The 20,996-nt window shown below is 38.4% G+C and overlaps 1 protein-coding gene across 2 annotated transcripts in view; it reads right to left on the reverse strand.

The window, feature by feature from the left end:
* Window positions 1-20,996, reverse strand: part of CDH6 (cadherin 6) — a 125,110-nt gene that overhangs the window by 23,965 nt on the left and 80,149 nt on the right. For both annotated transcript variants that reach the window (XM_053592753.1, XM_053592760.1), the window contains exons 3-5: window positions 6,968-7,262; window positions 3,322-3,441; window positions 874-1,041 (exon numbers count right to left, since the gene is read on the reverse strand). In XM_053592753.1, the coding sequence (XP_053448728.1) occupies window positions 874-1,041; window positions 3,322-3,441; window positions 6,968-7,262 (583 nt within the window). The remainder of the gene's footprint in view (window positions 1-873; window positions 1,042-3,321; window positions 3,442-6,967; window positions 7,263-20,996) is intronic.

Here is a 20,996-nt window from a genome sequence, read left to right on the forward strand (position 1 = left end):
GTCAGAAATTAATGAGCTTTTCTATTTGTGCATTTAGCTGATTAAATACTTGAAAAATACAAAAACTAAAACCATCGCCTGCTGATCCACGGACATCTCCCTTCTAAAGGTAGCCCACATTAGCTGGTCAGCTTTTCAAAATGCCATTGGTTTTCTATGTAATGACTGAAATAACTTCCTTAGGGGATCATGGTCAGCAAGGGATTTTGTTCTGAGAAGAAAAATTACATTAAAACCAGTTCCCTCTCGGGCGGCTCCATGTGAGTTTAGCATACTGCTGAACCCAAGTCAGTAGTCTTGGGTGTTGTTTTTCCTTCTCTTCCTTCCTATCGAATCACGAGAGTTAATGATTTTTAGAGATGACTTTCAGTATCTCAATTAGCCATAATGTAGAAAACTATGTATGATTACAAATGGATTAAGTACATAGTCACTTCACAGATGTATTTTTAGAAACAGTAAAATGATAAATCCTCCCCTTACAAAGCTTTGGAAGGATTTAAAAGAGATTACATGCCCGATTAAATTCACAAAACATAAAGTCAAATTTTTCCTAACAAATACCAGCATGCTTGTATACATATGTTCTGCATGAGCAGATTTATGTCTGTGGTCGTTTTTTTAATAAGGAAAAATGAAACAATGATGTTGCCTTTACAACAACCACCATATCAGAAATCGCTCAGCTAATTACCAACAGAGAATCATAAATGTTCACATTTCCTGAGTGTAAGCAGTGTTGCCAATTCATTTTTTAATAAAAGTGCCAGTTCTTACTAAATCCACTAATTTTGATGACAATGGAAAATAATTCTCAATGTTGGCGTTTTACAAAAACGGATGGAAGAAACTCGTCCAATTAAATGTTCTTACTCTGGGGGAAGCGAGGAGGGTTGTCATTGACGTCTGTCAGCGAGATGTTCACGGTGGTGGTCCCAGATAATCCTCCCATCTGGCCGCCCATGTCCTTGGCTTGGATCACCACTTGGTACTGCTCCCTGTTTTCTCGGTCCATGTTGAGTAAGGCTGTCTTGATGATACCTACAGATATGAAATGTAGGAGTGAAGAGGGATGTATTAAGAATGCTTTATGGAATCATTTATTTATGTGAACAACCATAAACTGTCACCTACAATATGCAAAACACTATGCAGATGTCATGGTGATATAAAGATGATTACATATGGCGTTTATACTGAAGAATTTTATAACCACACAGGGCAGATTGATATATTTTTAAAAAGCCTGTGATACGAGAAGAATGAGAATAAGTACAAGTCAAATCTTGCAACAGGATATAGACTATTCAATGTTATAAGACTTAATACTATAATCACATTATAGATATGTGATTTTTGTTGTTGTTGTTTTGTTGAGATAGGGTCTTGCCCTGTTGCTCAGGCCAGAATGCAGTGGCAACCTCAGAGTCCTGAGCTCAAGTGATCCTCCGGCCTTAGCCTCTTGAGTAGCAGGGATGACAGGCATACCACCATGCCCAGCTGATTTTTCTATTTTAGTACAGATGGGGTCTCATTCTTGCTCAGGCTCATCTCCAACTCCTGACCTCAAATGATCCTCCTGCCTTGGCCTCCCAGTGTGCTAGGATTATAAATGTCCACTGTGCCTGGCCTGACTAGTAGGTGTTATGAGACAGCAAACTCTAAGCTGGCATGTGGTATAAAGGTATTCTATAGAAGCTGCTTAATAAAAGACATTTAGATGATTATGGAAAAATTAAGAAAGCTCTATGCTTGAACTAACTCTTGTGCTTCACATTGCTGAATTAGCTAATTATTCCTAAATAGGTACCATAATGAAACTTCTGAGGATTTTCTAAATCACAGAACTATGGTCTGAAGAAAACGCAGCATCTCTCATAATTATCATCTTGTATGATCCTAGAGAATTTAAGTTTTCCTAAAGCCTGATGTGAATTTTAGTTGAACTGGTCCCAACAGCAATCAACAGTCTTCAGTTAGGTTAAATTTATTTCTGTTGTTAGGTAGTTATAAAATAGTTAAAAAGAACTTCTAAAAGTTCACCTCATTTCCATGCAGGGTTTATGCTTATATTAACTTTCTTTCAAAAATCACTGGAGAAGACTTTATAACTTCTGTTTGAGTGTTCCAGTGTTCAACAACTAATGGAGCTGAAAATATATTTTTTTATTTTTAACAAGGATACCTCAGACAACAGGTCAATTTTATTCTTATAGTCCAGGATTCAGTGAAAGTACAGCTGCTTTCTGTTCTCCAAATAATTTTACTTTTCTATTTAGATACCGGAGATCACCTCAGCCTTTTGTCCTGTGAGTTGAATAATTCTAATTTCTTATCCTCATTGTTTTTCAACCCGACATTTTCTTTCTCCTTGGGATTCTTTTCAAGTTCACTGTATCTCTTAACACATTGATTTCCAACTGGATGTGGTAACCTAGAGGGATTTAACTTTCTACTAACAATAATAGATGCTTGAAAAATGTATAAAAGGAAATTAACTCATTATGATAGCAAAACTTGGTATAGAACTTGCTATATACAAGCAAATGGTATTTACTGAAAGACAAATCATTATAGGATAGAAAACACAGAAAAATGAGATGTTGAAAAATGTATTCCATATCCAATTCATTTTGATTAGGGCTGTATCAGTTGGGATGGGCTAGACAATGATGTGATAACAAATAAGGCAAAATCTTAGTAGAGTAGCACAACTAACACTTATTTTTTTGTTTATGCTCCAAGCAAACAAGTAGGAACTTCTGCTCATGAGGCTACCCAGATATCCAGGCTACAGGGTCCATCCGAACATTAGTTTCCATGATCACTCTGGTAAGGGGAAGGGAATGTGGTGAATTGTGTACCAACTCTAAAAGTTGTATTTAAAAATGACTTGTATCACTGCCACATTTTGTTTACCCAAATAAATCACATAGCTGTATCTGGCTTCAGAGCAGAATAGAGAGATGCATTCCTACTAAATAATTAGAAAAAGAAGAATCAAAATCTAATGTCAACAGTCCTAATAGCTATCAGAAAGGGCTGATCTTTTAGTTTCAAACTGGAGGGAAAAACAAAGTAATGCATAATTTTTTCTTGATCAACCCCATATAAACATGGTAGACGAAAGATTCATTGTCAGATTTCTTGATTAAAATGATCCAGATGTCATGTTTATAATGATATCATTAGCATTTGGTAGATGAATGTAAGAAAATTCAATCACACTGATTGTTTTTATTAAAAAATATGCTAGCTCAGCTGACAACACCAATTAAAAATTACAGATTGAGAAAAAAATGATCAAAAAAGAATTCTAACCTGTTTCTGATTCAACTGAAAAATAGGGCTGTCCCTGTAGAATACTGTAGACGACTTTAGCGCTGTTCCCATATGTCGGATCATCAGCGTCAGTCGCAGTGACTTGGACAACAAATGTACCTGTAATGACAGAAGCACAAACTGAAAACAAGTCCAGGGTTCATTACCATCTTGGATACACACAGAAAAAGCACAGTGTTAATTTCGTGTAGAACTATCATGGCAAGAAAGTGGAGACGTTTAGCAGGATGCTCCGTTAAAAAGGAATGGTTTCTTCAGGCTACAGGAGTGTGATCAACGTTGTAAGGATTAAGGCTGGGCATGGTTGTAATCGTAGCTGGTAATCCTAGCACTCTGGGAGGCTAAGGCAGTAGGATTGCTAGAGCTCAGGAGTTCAAGACCAGCCTGAACAAGAGTGAGACCTCATCTCTACTAAAATTAGCTGGGCATTGTGGTGGGCACATATAGTCCCAGCTACTCCAAGGCTGAGGCAAGAAAATCACTTGAGCCCAAGAGTTTGAGATTGCTGTGAGCTATGATGATGCCATGGCACTCTCCCCAGAGTGACAGAGTGAGTCTAAGTCTTAAAAAAAAAAAAAAGCATCGTAGGGATTAGGTTAAAGAGAAGCAGGCAGATGACCATGACTTTGGGTAGGACTGATTCTAACCCCTTTCCAATGGTGGGATTTGACTGGACTCTTGCCATAGTGATTCTTTTAAGTTATCCAGGACTAAGTCAACCACCATCTTGCATTACTTTGTCCACAGGAGATTGTTTACGAAAGATACTTTTTCTCCTGGACTGTAATGTGTGCAGATGTATATTTGCAGTAGCTATTTTGTCATCTTAGAAATGACAGCCTGAGGACAAAGTGGAATAAAAATTCCAGAGAAATAGCTAGAACCCAGAGCAAGTCATATCTAAGGCCTGCTTTGCTTTCAGACTTAAGTAATGTAACAAGTAAAATACTTTAATTGTTTAAACTAGTTTGAGTTCGGTTTCTTGTTACTTGTCCATCTAAACATCCTAAATGATAAATATACCTGATAATTCTAAGAGGTTGAAAGAATTTGAACCTTAACTGTTTTGGATTAAATAAAGAATTAATCAGAAGGGTGGTGCCTGTGGCTCAGTGAGTAGGGAGCCAGCCCCATATGCCGAGGGTGGCGGGTTCGGACCCAGCCCCCGCCAAACTGCAACAGAAAAATAGCCAGGCGTTGTGGCGGGCGCCTGTAGTCCCAGCTGCTAGGGAGGCTGAGGCAAGAGAATTGCGTAAACCCAAGAGTCAGAGGTTGCTGTGAGCTGTGTGATACCACGGCACTCTACCCGAGGGCGGTACAGTGAGACTCTGTCTCTACAAAAAAAAAAAAAAAAGAAAAGAAAAGAATTAATTAGAAGACTAGAGCATAAAAATCTGGAAGCTGTAATTCCAAAAGATGATTATAATTAATTATACAAAAAAGGCTATTACATTTTAGGCCAGCCTTCTTATTTTAGGGAGCACAGTTGCCTAATAACCCTCAATCCCTAACCCCCTGAAATTGCATGCAAAATTTTTTGTATACATTTAAATGCCTATTTCACTAATAAGAAAGTCCATAGATTTTTATCTGATTTTCAAAAGGTCTGTGACCTTTAAAATTGATTAAAATCATTAAAATAATTTTGTGGCTGACTTTTGATATTCATATCAGATGCTCAGTAAGCATACTGCCACAGTTCTCCAGTCCACAAAAAGGGCAGGGAAGTGACACCTAGGGAATATTAAATCTCTACATTGCTTTTGTACTAGCTAACCGATTTCATTTATTGGACAAATAAATTGTACTACGTTAGGGTCGGATGCTCTGCGTGTATAGGGCTGATGTATTGGCGAGACCACCCACCCCTCTGAGTTGGCGAGGGAGGTGGGGAGAGTGAGAGCACCCCTCATGTCAAAGTGAGAGCTAATGGCAGTCAACAAACACCCACGTTCTCATTTGACATTAATACAAAATTTGACTGCCTTATGAATACGATTATTTGGATGTGTTAAGTGCCTATTAGTTGCCAGATATTTTACTAGGGGTTCCATGCTTGTTGCCTCATCTAATCCTCATGATAACTCTTAGGAGTTGACATTCATTTTTTCTTTTTTTCTAGATACAGAATGGGAGGACCAGGGAAATCAAATAATTTGTTCAAGGCTACACTGTTGGTTAGTAGTGGAGAGTGTTTCAAATTCAGATCTGTTTAATCAAAGTTCATTTTTGTCTCCCTGTTGTTAGCTGTCCAACTAGCTTTATGAACTTTTTAAAAGATACCTTCATGTATCACAATAATGACATGTTAATTTATGATAAAGATGAATATCAATATACCTATACCTGCATGCAAATTGAAAAAAGCCTTCCTTTTCTCAAGACATGTTACTGCCAGCTACCCTCAAATATTTGTAATACATATTTAATTGTATAATGTTTTCTAAAGTGAATGGCGCCCCCTAGAGTTGTGTGGTGCACCACTGCACAGCTGGTTTCAGTTGCCCTGCGTGGTGCTGATGACGAGACTATCCAAAATAACTATCCTTCATTAACTCTTCCGTCTTTTATCAGCTTGAGAAAAAAAAAAAAATGTGTTTTCCTAACAAACTAGCCTCCTTAAATATTCTAATAACCCTCTTCACTTTGGTGAGTGTTCATGATTTTTGTAAGAAAAAAATGGTTTTAAATAATTGAGATGAGCAAATTTTTTATTAGAAAAATGTAGATGTCTTACAATCATAGGTATTTTCCATGTCTTGGATCTATTAACTACAATATCTCTGGTATCCCAACTCACAGAATCAGAATAAAGTTATTTAATTTCAATCCTTTTGAATTTGACAGAGTGAAAATAAAAATAACCCTTTACGTAAGTAGTCTAAAATTTGCCACTGTCTCCCATGAAGTATTTTAATATGGCTGAGTGACATAATGATTTTTTTCCCTTAATTTAAATCCTGTTTACCTTCTTCCAATTTAAACAAATTAAATGCATACACATCAAGTTTAAAATTGGTGGTGGAACTGTGCATAAAATATTAATTCACACTATTAATGTTACGGAAGTCTTTTAATTTCCACCAAGTAGAAAAGGATATGTCCTTTAGAAATCACTCCTATATTGTTTATAGATGAAAATATTTCTTTGTCTTTGAGTCTCTGAGTCTCTTCCCCAAGTTACTTCATGCAACTGTCACTACTCTTTAGACTGAACTGCAAATTCAGGTTTTATGGTCTATTGGGGAGAATAGAACCCCGAGCCTATGAGGCCAACACCAATGTAGGCTAAGTAATGAAGGAGGCTGCTGTTTCTCAGCCCAGAAACAGAACGGAGTGGGAATTCAGTGTTGGGAAAGGGGAGATGGTCTTTCTTCTGCTGCCCGCCATCACCCTGCTACCTTCACTTCCTCGTCTTTAGAGAAATGCTACTTTCTTAGAGACCATAACAAAATGTGCTTAGAATAATATTGGCACCACAGGATACTTATAAAAGAGGACATATGTGGATTGTAGAATTTAGCATCTAAATTCATTCCATTCGGTTAATTTGGCTCTACAGATCCCTGACTCAGTGGATGCACCAGAGGACAGCCAGTTTTTCACTGAATCCCATCTCACTCACCAACATCAGACATCTCAGGCACCGTCGCGGTGTAAACCTCCTTGGTGAATATTGGCTCATTGTCGTTGATATCATGGATTTTGATGATGAATTCAGACTCGGGCTCCACAGGTCTTCCTGTTCTTCTGTTTATAGCTTGAGCTCGAAGGATGTAAACAGGTTTTTCTTCCCTGTCCAGCCTCTTAGTGGCCTGTATGTCGCCTGTGTTTTCATTGATAATGAAGAGATCGCCTGCTCCATCTCCTGAAAGGATATATTTAAGTGATCCATCTCCTCTATCCTGGTCTGAATGTAACTAGTGTAGAAAAAAAAATTAAAGAAAGTAAAAGTCAAGAATGTGATCCTAAACTGTTTTTGTCTTTATGGTGTATACTATGTTAACTTTAATTCAATCTTTTGTAAGGCACACATATTGTTTTTTACTGTTTGCATAACCTATCAATGGTAAATTCCATTCATCAATGAACACAGACTCTTCCAGACCTGAAACAGAATTTTGGGGAAAATTTAGTTATCTTTCTTATTTTGAAGAAGAGAAAACTAAGAGCCACAGCCTTACGTCCAAGGACATATTAGGCTGGTTGGAAATTGCTTTCATTACCTTCTTATTTATTTTTAATTTTTTAATTACAAATTAATATGAGGGTACAGATGTTTAGGTTGCATTGTTTTCAATTCTAAGGTAAAATTCAAGTTGTAGTTGAGCCCTTCATCCAGGGAGTGTGGGAACACCCTCATTCTTTTCTTATTTTCACTACAGATTTCACATTCTACTCATATACTCTCCTCTTTACTTACATGTACACAAACATATTAGAGAAACAATATAATCTTGAGAAAATAATTTTGGTCTTTGAATCAGAGAGATTTGAGTGCATTCTACTTCTACATGAAATTTACTGTCTTGGTGAATTCAGGGGAACTAGGAAATTTCCTTGAGTCTTTACTAATGGAGATTATGATCACTTTTCTGGAAAAATATGATATTTATTTATTTATGAAATTCAACTTGAAGGATTTGATAAACATTGTAAGTGCTGCTATGGACAATGTCTTGAAACCACCTGGTTAGATAACTTGAAAGGTCATTTGGAACAATAACATTTAACACTCAGATTTTAGTAAGAGATAGGAAGGGATCTTCTAGTAATTAGAGCTAGCTTAAAATTGAAATAGGTAGTGGGTTCCCTGCTCCTGGAAGGTAATCAGGCAGAAACTCTGATGATTAACTGTCAATAAAATGGGTCTTCTAAGATACCATGAACATGGAAGATGATGACTCTAACTTGGACAAGTGGTGATGTTTCCTATCCCAAAGATTACTTCCAAGCATTGAGTTCCCTTTGTTTCCTTAATTCTCCTTTTCTCACTCACCCAAAATTTTGATGGTATCTTACAGGTCTTTGTATAATCTAACCCTATTCACAAGTTTTTTACTTTTTTTTTTATTATTAAATCATAGCTGTGTACATTACTGCAATCATGGAGAACCATACACTGGTTTTATAGACCATTTGACATATTTTCATCTGGTTAATGTGTTAAATAGCCTTCCTGGCATTTTCTTAGTTATTGTGTTAAGACATTTATATTCTACATTTAGTAATTTTCACACATACCTTTGTAAGATGCACCGCGTAGGTGTGATCCCACCAATCATCTTCCCTTCGCCCATCCTCCCCCCTCCCCTCCCATCCCTCTCCCCCTTCCCCATATTCTTAGATTATAACTGGGTTATAGCTTTCATGGGAAAGCCATAAATTAGCTTCATAGTAGGGCTGAGTACATTGGATACTTTTTCTTCCATTCTTGAGATACTTTACTAAGAAGAATATGTTCCAGCTCCGTCCATGTAAACATGAAAGAGGTAAAGTCTCTATCTTTCTTTAAGGCTGCATAATATTCCATGGTATACATATACCACAATTTATTAATCTATTCACAAGTTTTTTAAAAGTGTTTTTTATTGAAGAGGATGTTTTTTTTTTTTTGTGATTTTTTTGGCCGGGGCTGGGTTTGAACCCGCCACCTCCGGCATATGGGACCGGCGCCCTACTCCTTGAGCCACAGGCGCCGCCCTGAAGAGGATGTTTTTAAGCTCCAGAGTGATGAGTATCAGCGACATATAGACAAGTTAGTTTTAGTGGGAAGGCTCCTAATCTCTGCTTTGTTCCAGCCATGTCTAAGCAGAGTGTGGGCTATGTTACAATAACCATGGCAATGACAGCAACCGGGAAGGCAGTGCTGCATCCTCTAGATTAAAATGGAACACTTGGAGTAGCATCATTTACGCAAATGCTGAGATAAAGAAATGCTTCACATTCTGCCTCTTACTTGGTGGCATCCATTAATGTACTAAAGCTGTGAGTGCAGTTTGAAATCAGTGACTTTGTTTAATCTAGCTTTCCTGAACTTTCTTCTTTAAAGACTCCTTTTGTGGAGGTAACCCATTTAGGTATCTCCCATCACGAATTTTTCAAGAAAGATACATTGGGAAATGCGAACTAATTTAATCCATCATTGTAGAGTCAAGAAAACAAAGACTCCAGTTTATGTAGTCTTTCCAAAATCACACAGTTCGTGTCAGAAGATTAGAACTTGAGCACAAGAAGAGGTTTTATAGATTATTTGGTACGGCTTCCTCATTTTTAGAGACAAAGTGCGTTCAATGCCACACAGCTAAAGCTGGTTAATCACAGTGTTTTGGGGAAAAGAATTATTCCTACAATTAGTAGCCTTGAAAGCAATTTGACAGAAATAATGGAAGATAAATGCGAACGGGGAGGAAATTGCTTAGAAGTGAGACAAATCCAATAGGAAATGTAAAACAAGAGCATTCGGTGATTGGTGTAATGTGACCTGCTAAGGAAGCGTTGAAACCATGATGACACAGAAAGAGCCACTGGGGAAAGTTTAACTCTCCATCGTCAAATTCTAATGACTGAAGGAGGCTCTTAAAAAGCTATTTCATTAACCCGTGAGAAAGGGAAGTGATGTCCCTGCCGGTCAGATCCTTGCTCTAGGGCAGCTGTGCCCCGTGAACTGGTACAGCGTGGGGGGTAGGGGCGGTGCTGTCCCTCAAACCTGAGTAGGGGCCACATTAATTCCCTTTCACTCACCAAATGGAGTCAATTGGCCTCCCTGAGCCAAAACCATCCATAAAATGAGGATTAGTAAGAGCTATATGCCTAGACTGTTGTGAAGATCTAGTCAGAGACCATATACAAATACTATGTTAATTTCTGTGAAAACATGCCATAAAGGCACGACATATGTTTTCTTTTATTTATTTATTTATTTATTTTTGTGGTTTTTGGCCGGGATTAGGTTTGAACCCGCCACCTCCGGCATATGGGACCGGCGCCCTACTCCTTGAGCCACAGGCGCCACCCACGACATATGTTTTATAAGTTACAGAGCACCTTCCAAACTTGATATCACTACTCTTGCCCTTCGTTCATACTCAGCATACTTTCCCTTTTATGTTGGCTTTGAGAACTTTATTTTGAGGACCCTGAAAGCCCAAGATATCCACACAGTATCTCTAAGGTAAAGTCTGTTATCAAAAGCCAGTATTCTTCTACCAGGAGGCAACTGTTGTCTTTACAGGTGATTTAATCTCTTCTGCATTCCACAAGATGCTACACCCTCCTCACCCAGTTCTTTCAGTATTTTCAAAATGTAATGCTGTACACTTAGGTGAGTCCCATATCTGGCCACATGATTTATTCAGGTAAAAGTAATCAGAAACTTATTTTTAGCTGTCAAGAGAGACCATTTCAATGATTAGTAGAATAAACACCCAAGACAATGTAAAGGGCAGAGGAGGCACCAAATAAGAGGGTGAAGAGGGAAGGCTTTGCAGATCACAATTCTGATTTATCGATATTTGAAAACCATTGGGAAAAATGCCTCTCTCCACTCAGGTATTGTCTGATAATAAAACAATTTAACCTCCTCCCCTTCCTCCTCCCAAAGTGCATTATCTGGGGCTGGCAGAGTACACACAGCAGAAACCTCCAGAAGCCTTTATTTTTTCTCTCCTCTCCACTCTCCTCCCCTTCCATTACACTCCCTGGGGCCAGCTCTTTATTCTTGGGGAGAAGAGAAAACATAAGACACCAGTGCCTGTGAAAGTGGTGGTGACAACCAGACATTAGGGGTTTATTGAGCACTTAGATTTTAATTGGAGTTTTTCTTTTGTGATGTCATCCATCATGGCCACTGTAAAAGACAGAAGTTAGACAACAACAAATAAAAGGTTGTGGGCTGCCGGAGGCATGTTTTCACTAATTTTAGTTTAATGTAGCTGTTCCATTAAGTTTAATCATCTGGTTCACTTTTAACGATTCACCATCAAGCAAAAATTATCCACTTTCCTCAGTGAGTCACATCTGACCTGTGGCTAGTAAGACTTTTTACTAGTGTACCTGTGGCATTTTCTGCCAGAGGGAGCTCTTGGTCTGTTTCTCTGTTTGCCATTTTTTTTTTTGTTTGTTTGTTTTGTTTTTTGCTTTTTTAAAAAATGCAGTGCCTTGGCACATGAACACAGGAATATAAGGTGGTGGATGTGGCCCCATCGATTCTGGCACTAAAGCCATGGCAGCATTTTCCCCTGCTGGGGACTGTGCTTCCCTAGGGACATAGCATCTTTTTACACACTACATGTGACAACTCCAAGGTATGACACTAATCACAGAGAAATTTAGTGGGGCATGAAGGCATCTAATGCAGCCACAATGCTTCCACTTTCTGTGTGTCCCTAAGTCACTATTTGAGTCAGGGACCACGCTGAATGTCCTGAGCATATACGTTGTTGAGACAGAAAACAGCTTAAACAGAAGTTCACCTAGATGACACTCACAGGGGCAGGACCCTTAACAGCCTTACACGGGCATAGGGAGGATGTTAAGTGATGTTTAGCTGAAATGAAAGGTTGAACTATGACTCATATGCTTGCAGAGTGCAGTATAAACATAATGTTGCTCTTTAAGAAATGTAATGGTGCCAATCTGAGATGTCACAGACCAAGACCCCTGCTGGTGAAAAGATACCATCTGGCTGGGATTGAGGGAGAGAAATGGTATTTATAGCAGAGAGAGATCATGCTAAATAGGTTGAATATTACTTCAAATTAGCAAAATAAAGCTACAACTAAGTTACGCCAAATTGAAGCTTAACTGAATTTTAATATACAGTGTATGTACCTATCTGTGTAGATGGCTGTCTACATACATACATTTCTATATAATGCATGTATAAATATCCATAATGCTGAAAAATATACTTAGTGTTATGAAGGCCAGGGAGAGCTGAAGTGTTTATGTCAGGAAGAAACTGAACCTTGGTTGAAGTTCATGGCAGGGATTAGAAGTTCCTTCTGTTTTAGAGATTCTAGGATTGGGTAAATAAAAATATCTCTTAATAAAAGTTCCTATTACATATTTTACCATGTCATATTTGAATATTAATGATTTGGCACAAGGTAACTAATTCATATCTGATCATTATTTTACAAATGAAAAGGCTGATGGCGGTATATCAGTGTGGCAGGCCCCTGGTTGTGGGTCAGCTGGGCACGTGGCTATTCAGCCTCTGATTAAGTTTTCACAATGTAGTATGTATACATGTAAAGGATGCAACTTCAGTATCCCTTTCATCACAGGAAGTGGCTTGCTCTTGACTTTTCTTTTTTCTTTTTCCCACAGGCTGCAATTGTAAGTGAGGCAGGGACCTGGCTTCCACCAGGCTGATAAGGACAGTGCCTGAGGCCAGCCAGCTGCAAAGTGGAAGGAACCTGGGTGCCAGTCTGTAATATATCTCCCAGTCTGTAACGTGAAGTAGAAAAATAAACCTTACTTCAGTCATTGTATGTTCGAGGTTTTTTCTTATTATAGTAGTTCTGTTTCTACACTAACTCACTGGTTCTCAAAGTTGGTTTCCTGGGCCACCAGCATTGACATCATCTGGGAAGTAGTTAGAAATTCAAATTCTTGGCCCCAACCACCTCTTGAATTGGAAACTCAGGTGGTCTTCACTCAGCCATCTGTGTTTTATGAAGCCCTCCAGGTAATTCTGATGAGGGCTTAAAGTTTGAAAACCCTACCCTACCCATGATTTTACTGGTAAAATCATGATGGTTAAAAGCAGGGACTTGGGCAAGAGAAAGAAATAGTATCATGCTAGATACTAGATGTGCAAATTTGGGGTCTTAGTTAAATTCTCCAGCTCTCTGTTGCCTCATCTACATCATAGTAATAATAATGGTACTTAATTTACAAGTAGGTTGTTCTGAAAATTAATGATAAAGTGTATGTAAAATGCTTAATGGGGGTCATTAATTAATGGTAGCTAAGAATGAGTGAATGAATGTTGCAATGATTAAATTGGATAAGGTATCAATGCTCAATGAAGGTTTGGATAAGGTATCAACGCTCAATAGGGGACAATTGATAAATCTTACCATCCTTTATCCCCTTTCCCATAGGCTAATGCTGTATATCAGGAATATACATTTCTGAAGTTGCCAGATAATTTAGCAATTACTACCGAACACGAGGCACCTGGTTTAATCTGAATAGTCTGAAAGAACAGTTCAAGTTATTGCCTCAGATCTAAAAAAATTTCTTTAATAACAAACTCAACCTCAATGCAATAATAAACCCCACTTATAATGGATTTGTTGACAGGAATAGACCAGTTACAAATACGCTGCATCCATTGACCATAATAAACACACTGGTGCTTGGTCGGATGTCACCTATTAATGGTGAAAAAGCTGTAAGATTTTACCGAACCATATTTCAAGTATTACTCTATGGCAGAAACTAATAGAAAATGCTCCATTTCATAGAAACATTCCACAATAAAATAATTTAGTTCTGTCAACCATGGCCATTTAAAAACACTTATTGGTCTGAATAGTTGCACGAGGCAATGCACAAAAAGCATCTAATACCTGCTTTCTACAAACTTGAAATTTGGGCTTAGAAATCCTGATTCATATATAAAAGATAGAGAATAAAAGTAAAGATTAAATACTTGAGCACTGTTACTAAGTATTAGGAATAATAAGTGAAGTGAAAAGCTGGAGACCACCATAGAAGGAACTTGCAAGTTGGACAAGGTGAAATCAGGGAATAAGCTTTTTGATGGTTTAGGAAGACTTCTTGGAGAAGCTTAGATTTCTGATGGGAGAAAAATGATTTAATAACTGGTGTGAGTGCGTGGCATGGTTTCAAGGCTCAGTGTGGGAGAAAATCAGAGGATGCCTTGAGTATGTGCCTGGGGTAATAAAAGCCATAAAGTCAGCAAAAATAGAAACACTCCTTGCCTTGAGTTGCGGGGTCACATATTTTCTCACACTGCACTCAGATGGTGCAGGAGGAAGATGGAGCTTCCACTTTTTTTTTTTTTATAAGGCTTATCCCCCAAGCCCTGGTCCCTTTGAATATTAGGAATTCAATATAGGCTGAATATTGATTAAGCAATTTACTGCAATCTAATAAAGTCTGTCTGATTCAGTAATGCAGTTTTTGTAGATAACTCCTTTAGATAAAATCCTAGCCTTTCTGGTTTCTTTCTCCTTCTGGTCCTGATTCAATCCAACACTACATCTGGGAGTATAAAGGACACACACATGGCCTATCTCAGCAAAGAATTTGGATGCTTTTGGAGCCGAGGGAAATCTCCATGCTGCCTTCTAATCCTCTGGTCTCTGGACAATATCCATACTGTGCTCAGTGGCATCTGCGGTTTTGTCAGGTAGAGTCATGACCTCAGCTCTCCAGGGTCCAGGTGACTGGCTTCATCTTGCCTCTCCCCACCGTGTCTGACTTCTTTATTGCCCTTGGCATAATGTGGTCCTAACTACAGGGTTGCTTTGTCTGTGGTAGGTACTCTAGGGCATCAATCTACCCCCTTTTCACCCTGGAGAAGACAAGAAAATCTGGGTACCAGGAACTGCCCCCTCACCACATGACTGCCCCAAGGGGAAGTGGGAAAAACCTACTCTGCATTCACCTTGACCATAACCTTGCAACTGTTCTCCTCCGGGGATCCAGAGTCATATGTCTCAGGGTGGTAGAAATGAGGCTGTACATTTGTGTGTTTGATAGGCATGTGTGTGAAATCTCTTTCTTGGTTTCAGGAATATCCCACTTGAGCTTCAGTGGAAGGAAAGGCCCATTCCCTCCACCAACCCTGAGATGATAATGGGGGTGGGAACCAGAGCCTGTCACAAATAATGCTGAGGACCACATTTATAAGTGGGATTAGTGCATTTCATTTTGGTTGACCAGCTCCATCTGTTGATACATTAAATGGGCTTTAAAACAATCTAGACAATCTCTTTTTTCTCTGACAAAACCTGGGATCAGGCTACCTTTATATCCCATATTCCTTTTCTTTTTTCTTTGCTTTTAATTTTTTCAGACAGAGTCTCACTCTGTCACCCAGGCTGGAGTGCAATGGCATAATCATAGCTTACTGCAACCTCAAACTCCTGGGCTCAAGGGATCCTCCTGCCTTAGCCTGTTGAGTAATTGGGAATAGAAGTGTACACTACCATGCCCTACCTAATTGTTAAAATATTTTTGTAGAGATGGGTTCTTGTTCTTGCTCAGGTTATTCTCAAATTCCTGACCTCAAGCAATTCTTCCTCCTGGGCCTTCCAAAGTGCTAGGATTTCAGGTGTGAGCCACAACACCACCCCATGTTCTTTTTCTATTATACCATGTTACCTGTCATGACAAACAAATTATCTGCTTCTACACAAGATACATAATTTAACTGATTTTTATAACAGTGGGAATATTTTATCTGTAAAGTATTCTCTTACATAATTCATCATTTGGCATTTGGTCTGGCTGGGCATTTAGAAAATAATAATAGCAGTCATTCATCAAGCCCATACTGGGGTAGGAAATGTGCTGAAATCTTCACATAGATTATATATTTCCTTACTTTTCACTTTCCCTCTTAACTGATGAGGGAACTGAAGCAAGATGGGAGGTAAGTAACTTCTCAGCATCACACAATGAAAAGGAGCAAGATTTGAGTCCAGGAGGTATAACCTTCTATCAACCACAACACAATTTTTTCTGTGGGCCTTTATATTTAGTTCTATGAATATTTAGTAAAGGCTTCCTGTACAAAACAATGTTTTAAGCACTGAGTTACAAAGGTTTATCTAAATTGGTGTTTTTCAACCTCTGCTGTATTGACATTTTGGGTTGGATAAAATGTTTGTTTTGAAAGCTGTCTGGTGCATTATATAATGTTCAGTAGCATCCCTGGTCTCTACTCGCTGGATGCCAGTAACAATTTCCTAAAATATAACAACTAAAAACATCTCCAGGTGTGGCCAAATGTACCCCCTGGGCCACACAATTAAGAACATTGATCTAATTATCTATCAGTCCCTGCATCTTTCTGTCCTTCCACCTTCTCAATGTGTACCTTATAACTTTTTATTTTATTTTATTATGTATTTTTATTTATGTATTTTTTTTAATTGTTGGGTATTCATTGAGGATACAACAAGCCAGGTTAAACTGATTGCATTTGTTAGGTAAGGTCCCTCTTGCAATCATGTCTTGCCCCCAGAAGGTGTGACACACACCAAGACCCCACCCTCTCCCTCCTTCCCTCTCTCTGCTTTTCCTCCCCCCACCTTAATTGTCATTAATTGTCCTCATATCAAAATTGAGTACATAGGATACATGCTTCTCCATTCTTGTGATGCTTTACTAAGAATAATGTCTTCCACTTCCATCCAGGTTAATACGAAGGATGTAAAGTCTCCATTTTTTTTAATGGCTGAATAGTATTCCATGGTATACATATACCACAGCTTGTTAATCCATTCCTGGGTTGGTGGGCATTTAGGCTGTTTCCACATTTTGGTGATTGTAAATTGAGCTGCAATAAACAGTTTAGTACAAGTGTCCTACACAATGGGAAAGGATATTTGCATATTTTGAATCAGACAAAAGCTTAATAACTAGGAGAACTCAAATGAACCCACATGAAAAAAGCCAATGGGCAAGAGACAACAAAAGAAACTTCTCTAAAGACAGACGAACGGCTAACAAACATGAAAAAATGTTCATCATCCCTATCTATTAGAGAAATGCAAATCAAAACCACCCTGAGATATCATCTAACCCCAGTGAGAATGGCCCACATCACAAAATCTCAAAACTGCAGATGCTGGCGCGGATGTGGAGAGAAGGGAACACTTTTACACTGCTGGTGGGACTGCAAACTAGTACAACCTTTCTGGAAGGAAGTATGGAGAAACCTCAAAGCACTCAAGCTGTACCTTATAACTTTTAAAGTGCACTTAAATAAAACCATGAGGGGTTCTGCATTTGCAAAGATTCTGTGGACCCTACTCAATTTAATCTTTTACCTTTTGCTAGATTTAATAACCACTGCAGCAGACCTTGTGTTAGGTGGTGGAAAAAATTTGACAAAGTGCTAAAAGCAAAAGAATTTTAAGTCTAAGCGCAAGAGAAATTTATTAATTCCCTTGACACTTATCTTTTACACTCAATATCTTGAATTCAGTGTCAAAAATACCAGAGTAACTATTAAATGAACAAAACTTTAGTGCTATAATAGTGGTAGTAGGCAGAATAATTCTGCTACCTCCCCTCTCTCCCCAAGAAAAAATGGCCACGTCTTAATTCCTGGAACCTGTGACTGTTGCCTCACAAGGCAGAAAGGACTTTGCACAGGTGAATAAGATAAGGATTTGGAGATGGGAGAGTAGCCTGGATTATCCAGGTGAGCCTAATGTAAGCACAGGGTCCGCGTAAGTGAAAGAGGTAGGGAGAACTTGAGTCAGGCAAGGGAATGTGACAACGAAAGCAAGAGCGGGTAGGGGGAGAAAAAGTTAGGAGAGAGAGAGACTGAATTTGAAGATGTAACGCTGCTGGCTTTGAAGATGGGGGAAGGAGCCTCCATTCCTTGAGCCAAGGAATGCAGGTGGTCTCCAGAAGCTGACAAAGACAAGAAACAAATCTTCCTCTGGGGCCTCCATAAGAACATCTTGCAGTCACCTCGATTTTAGCCCAGTGAAACCCATTTCAGACTTCTGACCTCCAGAACTGTAAGACAATACATATATATTGTTTTAAGCCACTATTTTTTTTTTGTAATTTGTTATATTAGTGCCTTATTTCTGGAATTCAAGGTGAATGAAAACTGCATGTCGTCCTTCAAGAATTCCAGTGGAATGGCTTGGTGCCTGTAGCATAGTGGTTACAGTGCCAGCCTGGGTTCAAACCCAGCCTGGCCAGCTAAATAACAACGACAACTGCAACAAAAAAAAATGGCTGGGCATTGTGGCAGGCGCCTGTAGTCCCAGCTACTTGGGAGGATGAGGCAAGAGAATCACTTAAGCCCAAGAGTTGGAGGTTGCTGTGAGCTGTGACGCCATGGCACTCCTCTGAGGGCGACATAGTGAGACTCTATCTCAAAAAGAAAAGAAAAAAAAAAGAATTCCAGTGGAGGGGAGAAAACAGTTCCTTATTGAGCACTTTACTGTGTGTCAGATGCTCACAAGGACTCTGGAGATAACCTTTGTTTTTTTCATTTTTTCAGATTAGGAAACTGAGGTCAGAGAAATTAAGTAATTTACCCAAATAAAGTTAAGTGCAGAGCTAGGAAGGATACCAAGATCTGCCTGTGTCCAAAGGCTGTGCTCATTCACATCAAAGCTCTTGTCGAAGCAACTCTCCCTGCGATGATTGTAAACGCTTCTGCATTCATTGTACTTATATTAGACCCCAGGCTAAGTTATTTGTAAATTCTACTAGCACAAATGATACAAACTATAATAAATGTTATTGTTCATTTGGGATTTATCAATTAAACAAATGCCTTTTGGTTTGTGAACTGCATGAGTTATTTCCCCAAAAAGGCATTGTTTACAGCCTTTTGCTTGGCTTTAAAAGTCTAAGGTCCTTCTTGTCTTGACAGACTATGACATTAGTCTCAGCTCTCGCTTCCAACATTTTCATCTTCATTTTCAAAAAGTCAGTGGTAAATCAAGCTGAGAGCCAGATACCAGTCAAAAATTCATTTAGTAAGGCATTGTAACTCACCAGTCATAACATAATCCTACTTTTTTCCTTAGAATGTAATCTTTAGCAATTGTCAAATGCTAAAGACACATACACACGTACATTCCTATTACCTGCTCTCTCTGTCTGTCCCTCTCTTTCTCTCTGATACATATACCTCGCAGGGAAATATTAATAGATAAAAATGTAAGTATTTTAGAAATGATAATTAAAAAAACTTTTTTTTTTAATAAAAAAAACTTTTTAAAAACCCTTCCTTCCTTCCTTCCCTTCCTCCCTCCCTCCCTCCTTCCTTCCTTCCATTTTTTTGAGACAGGGTCTTGCTCTGTTACCTGGGCTAGAGCAGAGTGCAGTGGCGTGATCAGAGTTCACTGCAACCTCAAATGCCTGGACTAAGCAATGCTCCTGGGTGGCCTCTCAAGTAGCTGGAACTACACGTGCATGCCATCAGGCCTGGCTAATTTTTCTATTTTTTATAGAGATGGGGTCTTGCTCTTGCTCAGGCTGGTCTCTAACTGCTAGCCTCAAGCAATCCTCCCACTTCCGTCTCCCAAAGAGCTAGGATTATAGGTGTGAGTCACTGCACCCAGCCTATGTCACTTAATTTTTTTGATTTGACTTTAAAACTCGATTTTTCTTTGAAAGGCAAGTGGATTGGCAATCACTAAGATCACAGTTTTAATACAAGGTGAATGGTTCTCCTATTTTCCCTGTTATATAATTTATGTGGTTGGGAGGATGAACACTCAAGACACAAATAGGACAAGAAAGTACAGTTGATCCTTGACCAATACAGGTCTGAATGGCACAGTTGGATTTCCTTCAGATTCTGTTACCCATGAGATAGAAAGACCCACCCCTCCTCTTCCTCCTGCTCAGCCTACTCAATGTGAAGACAATAGGATGGAGACTTAGGATTCACTTCCACTTCATGAATAGTGATTATATTCTCTCTTCCTTATAATTTTCTTAGTACTGTGTTCTTTTCTCTAGCTTATTTTATTATAAGCATACAGTATATAATACATTTGGCATACAAAATATATGTTAATCTACTGTTTATATTATTGGTAAGGCTTCCAGTCAATGGTAGGCTATTAGTAGTTATGTTTTGGAGGAGTCCAAAGTTATACATCAATTTTGACTATGCAGGGTTGGTGCCCCTAACTCCCACCTGGTTCAAGGGTCAACTGTAAAGCTTGACTTAATTTCTAAAGAGAAAATTTCCTTCCTTGAGAGAATATTTATCCTCATTGGCCCCCTCTGCCCCACAAAGTCCCAGCCTCCAGATCAAGAAAGGAAAGAATCAGATTCTTATATTTTACAATTTATAAAAACAAAACAACTAGCATGCTGAAGATTTATACAACTGTATTTTAAGGCAGGTTTTTATTTTGTATTTCCTCTTCATTTTTATCTTCTGACTTATACTCATAAGTAGTAGAAAGAATTAAGATGAGTTTTTTTTTGTAGAAATTATTTTTCAGTGAGAACTGAAAATGTGTTGATTATAAGTTAGTTAAAAAAGTCATTATTTAGAATTTTTCCATTCCTGTATTACCACATTTCTCTCTATAGCTGATTTATTTTGCAAATCATTACAATCAGAACTTCTTAGATCTTCAATGATTTCTCTTTTACTAAACCTTAGAATTGTCTGTACAACATAGTTTAGGAATTTTAAGAAAAATTTGTTTTTAATCAGCCAATTGTCTTTACCTTTTTCTCATTTTGTTTCAAACTTTCTTCTGTGGAGACCCTAAATAATGTCTGATTTTCATTTGTAAAAATCCTGAAGGAACTGACTTAGAATATGAAATTATTGTTTGTTATAACTTATTTTTCTTGTTTATGCACACACAACTGTGTTGTCTTTAGTTTCTCTGTTTTACACTAAGGAAGCTTCAGGTTTCCTCCAGTGTATTATAAAATATTTG

This window comes from Nycticebus coucang, chromosome 1 (assembly GCF_027406575.1).
Source record: "Nycticebus coucang isolate mNycCou1 chromosome 1, mNycCou1.pri, whole genome shotgun sequence".
Taxonomy (NCBI): Eukaryota; Metazoa; Chordata; class Mammalia; order Primates; family Lorisidae; genus Nycticebus; species Nycticebus coucang.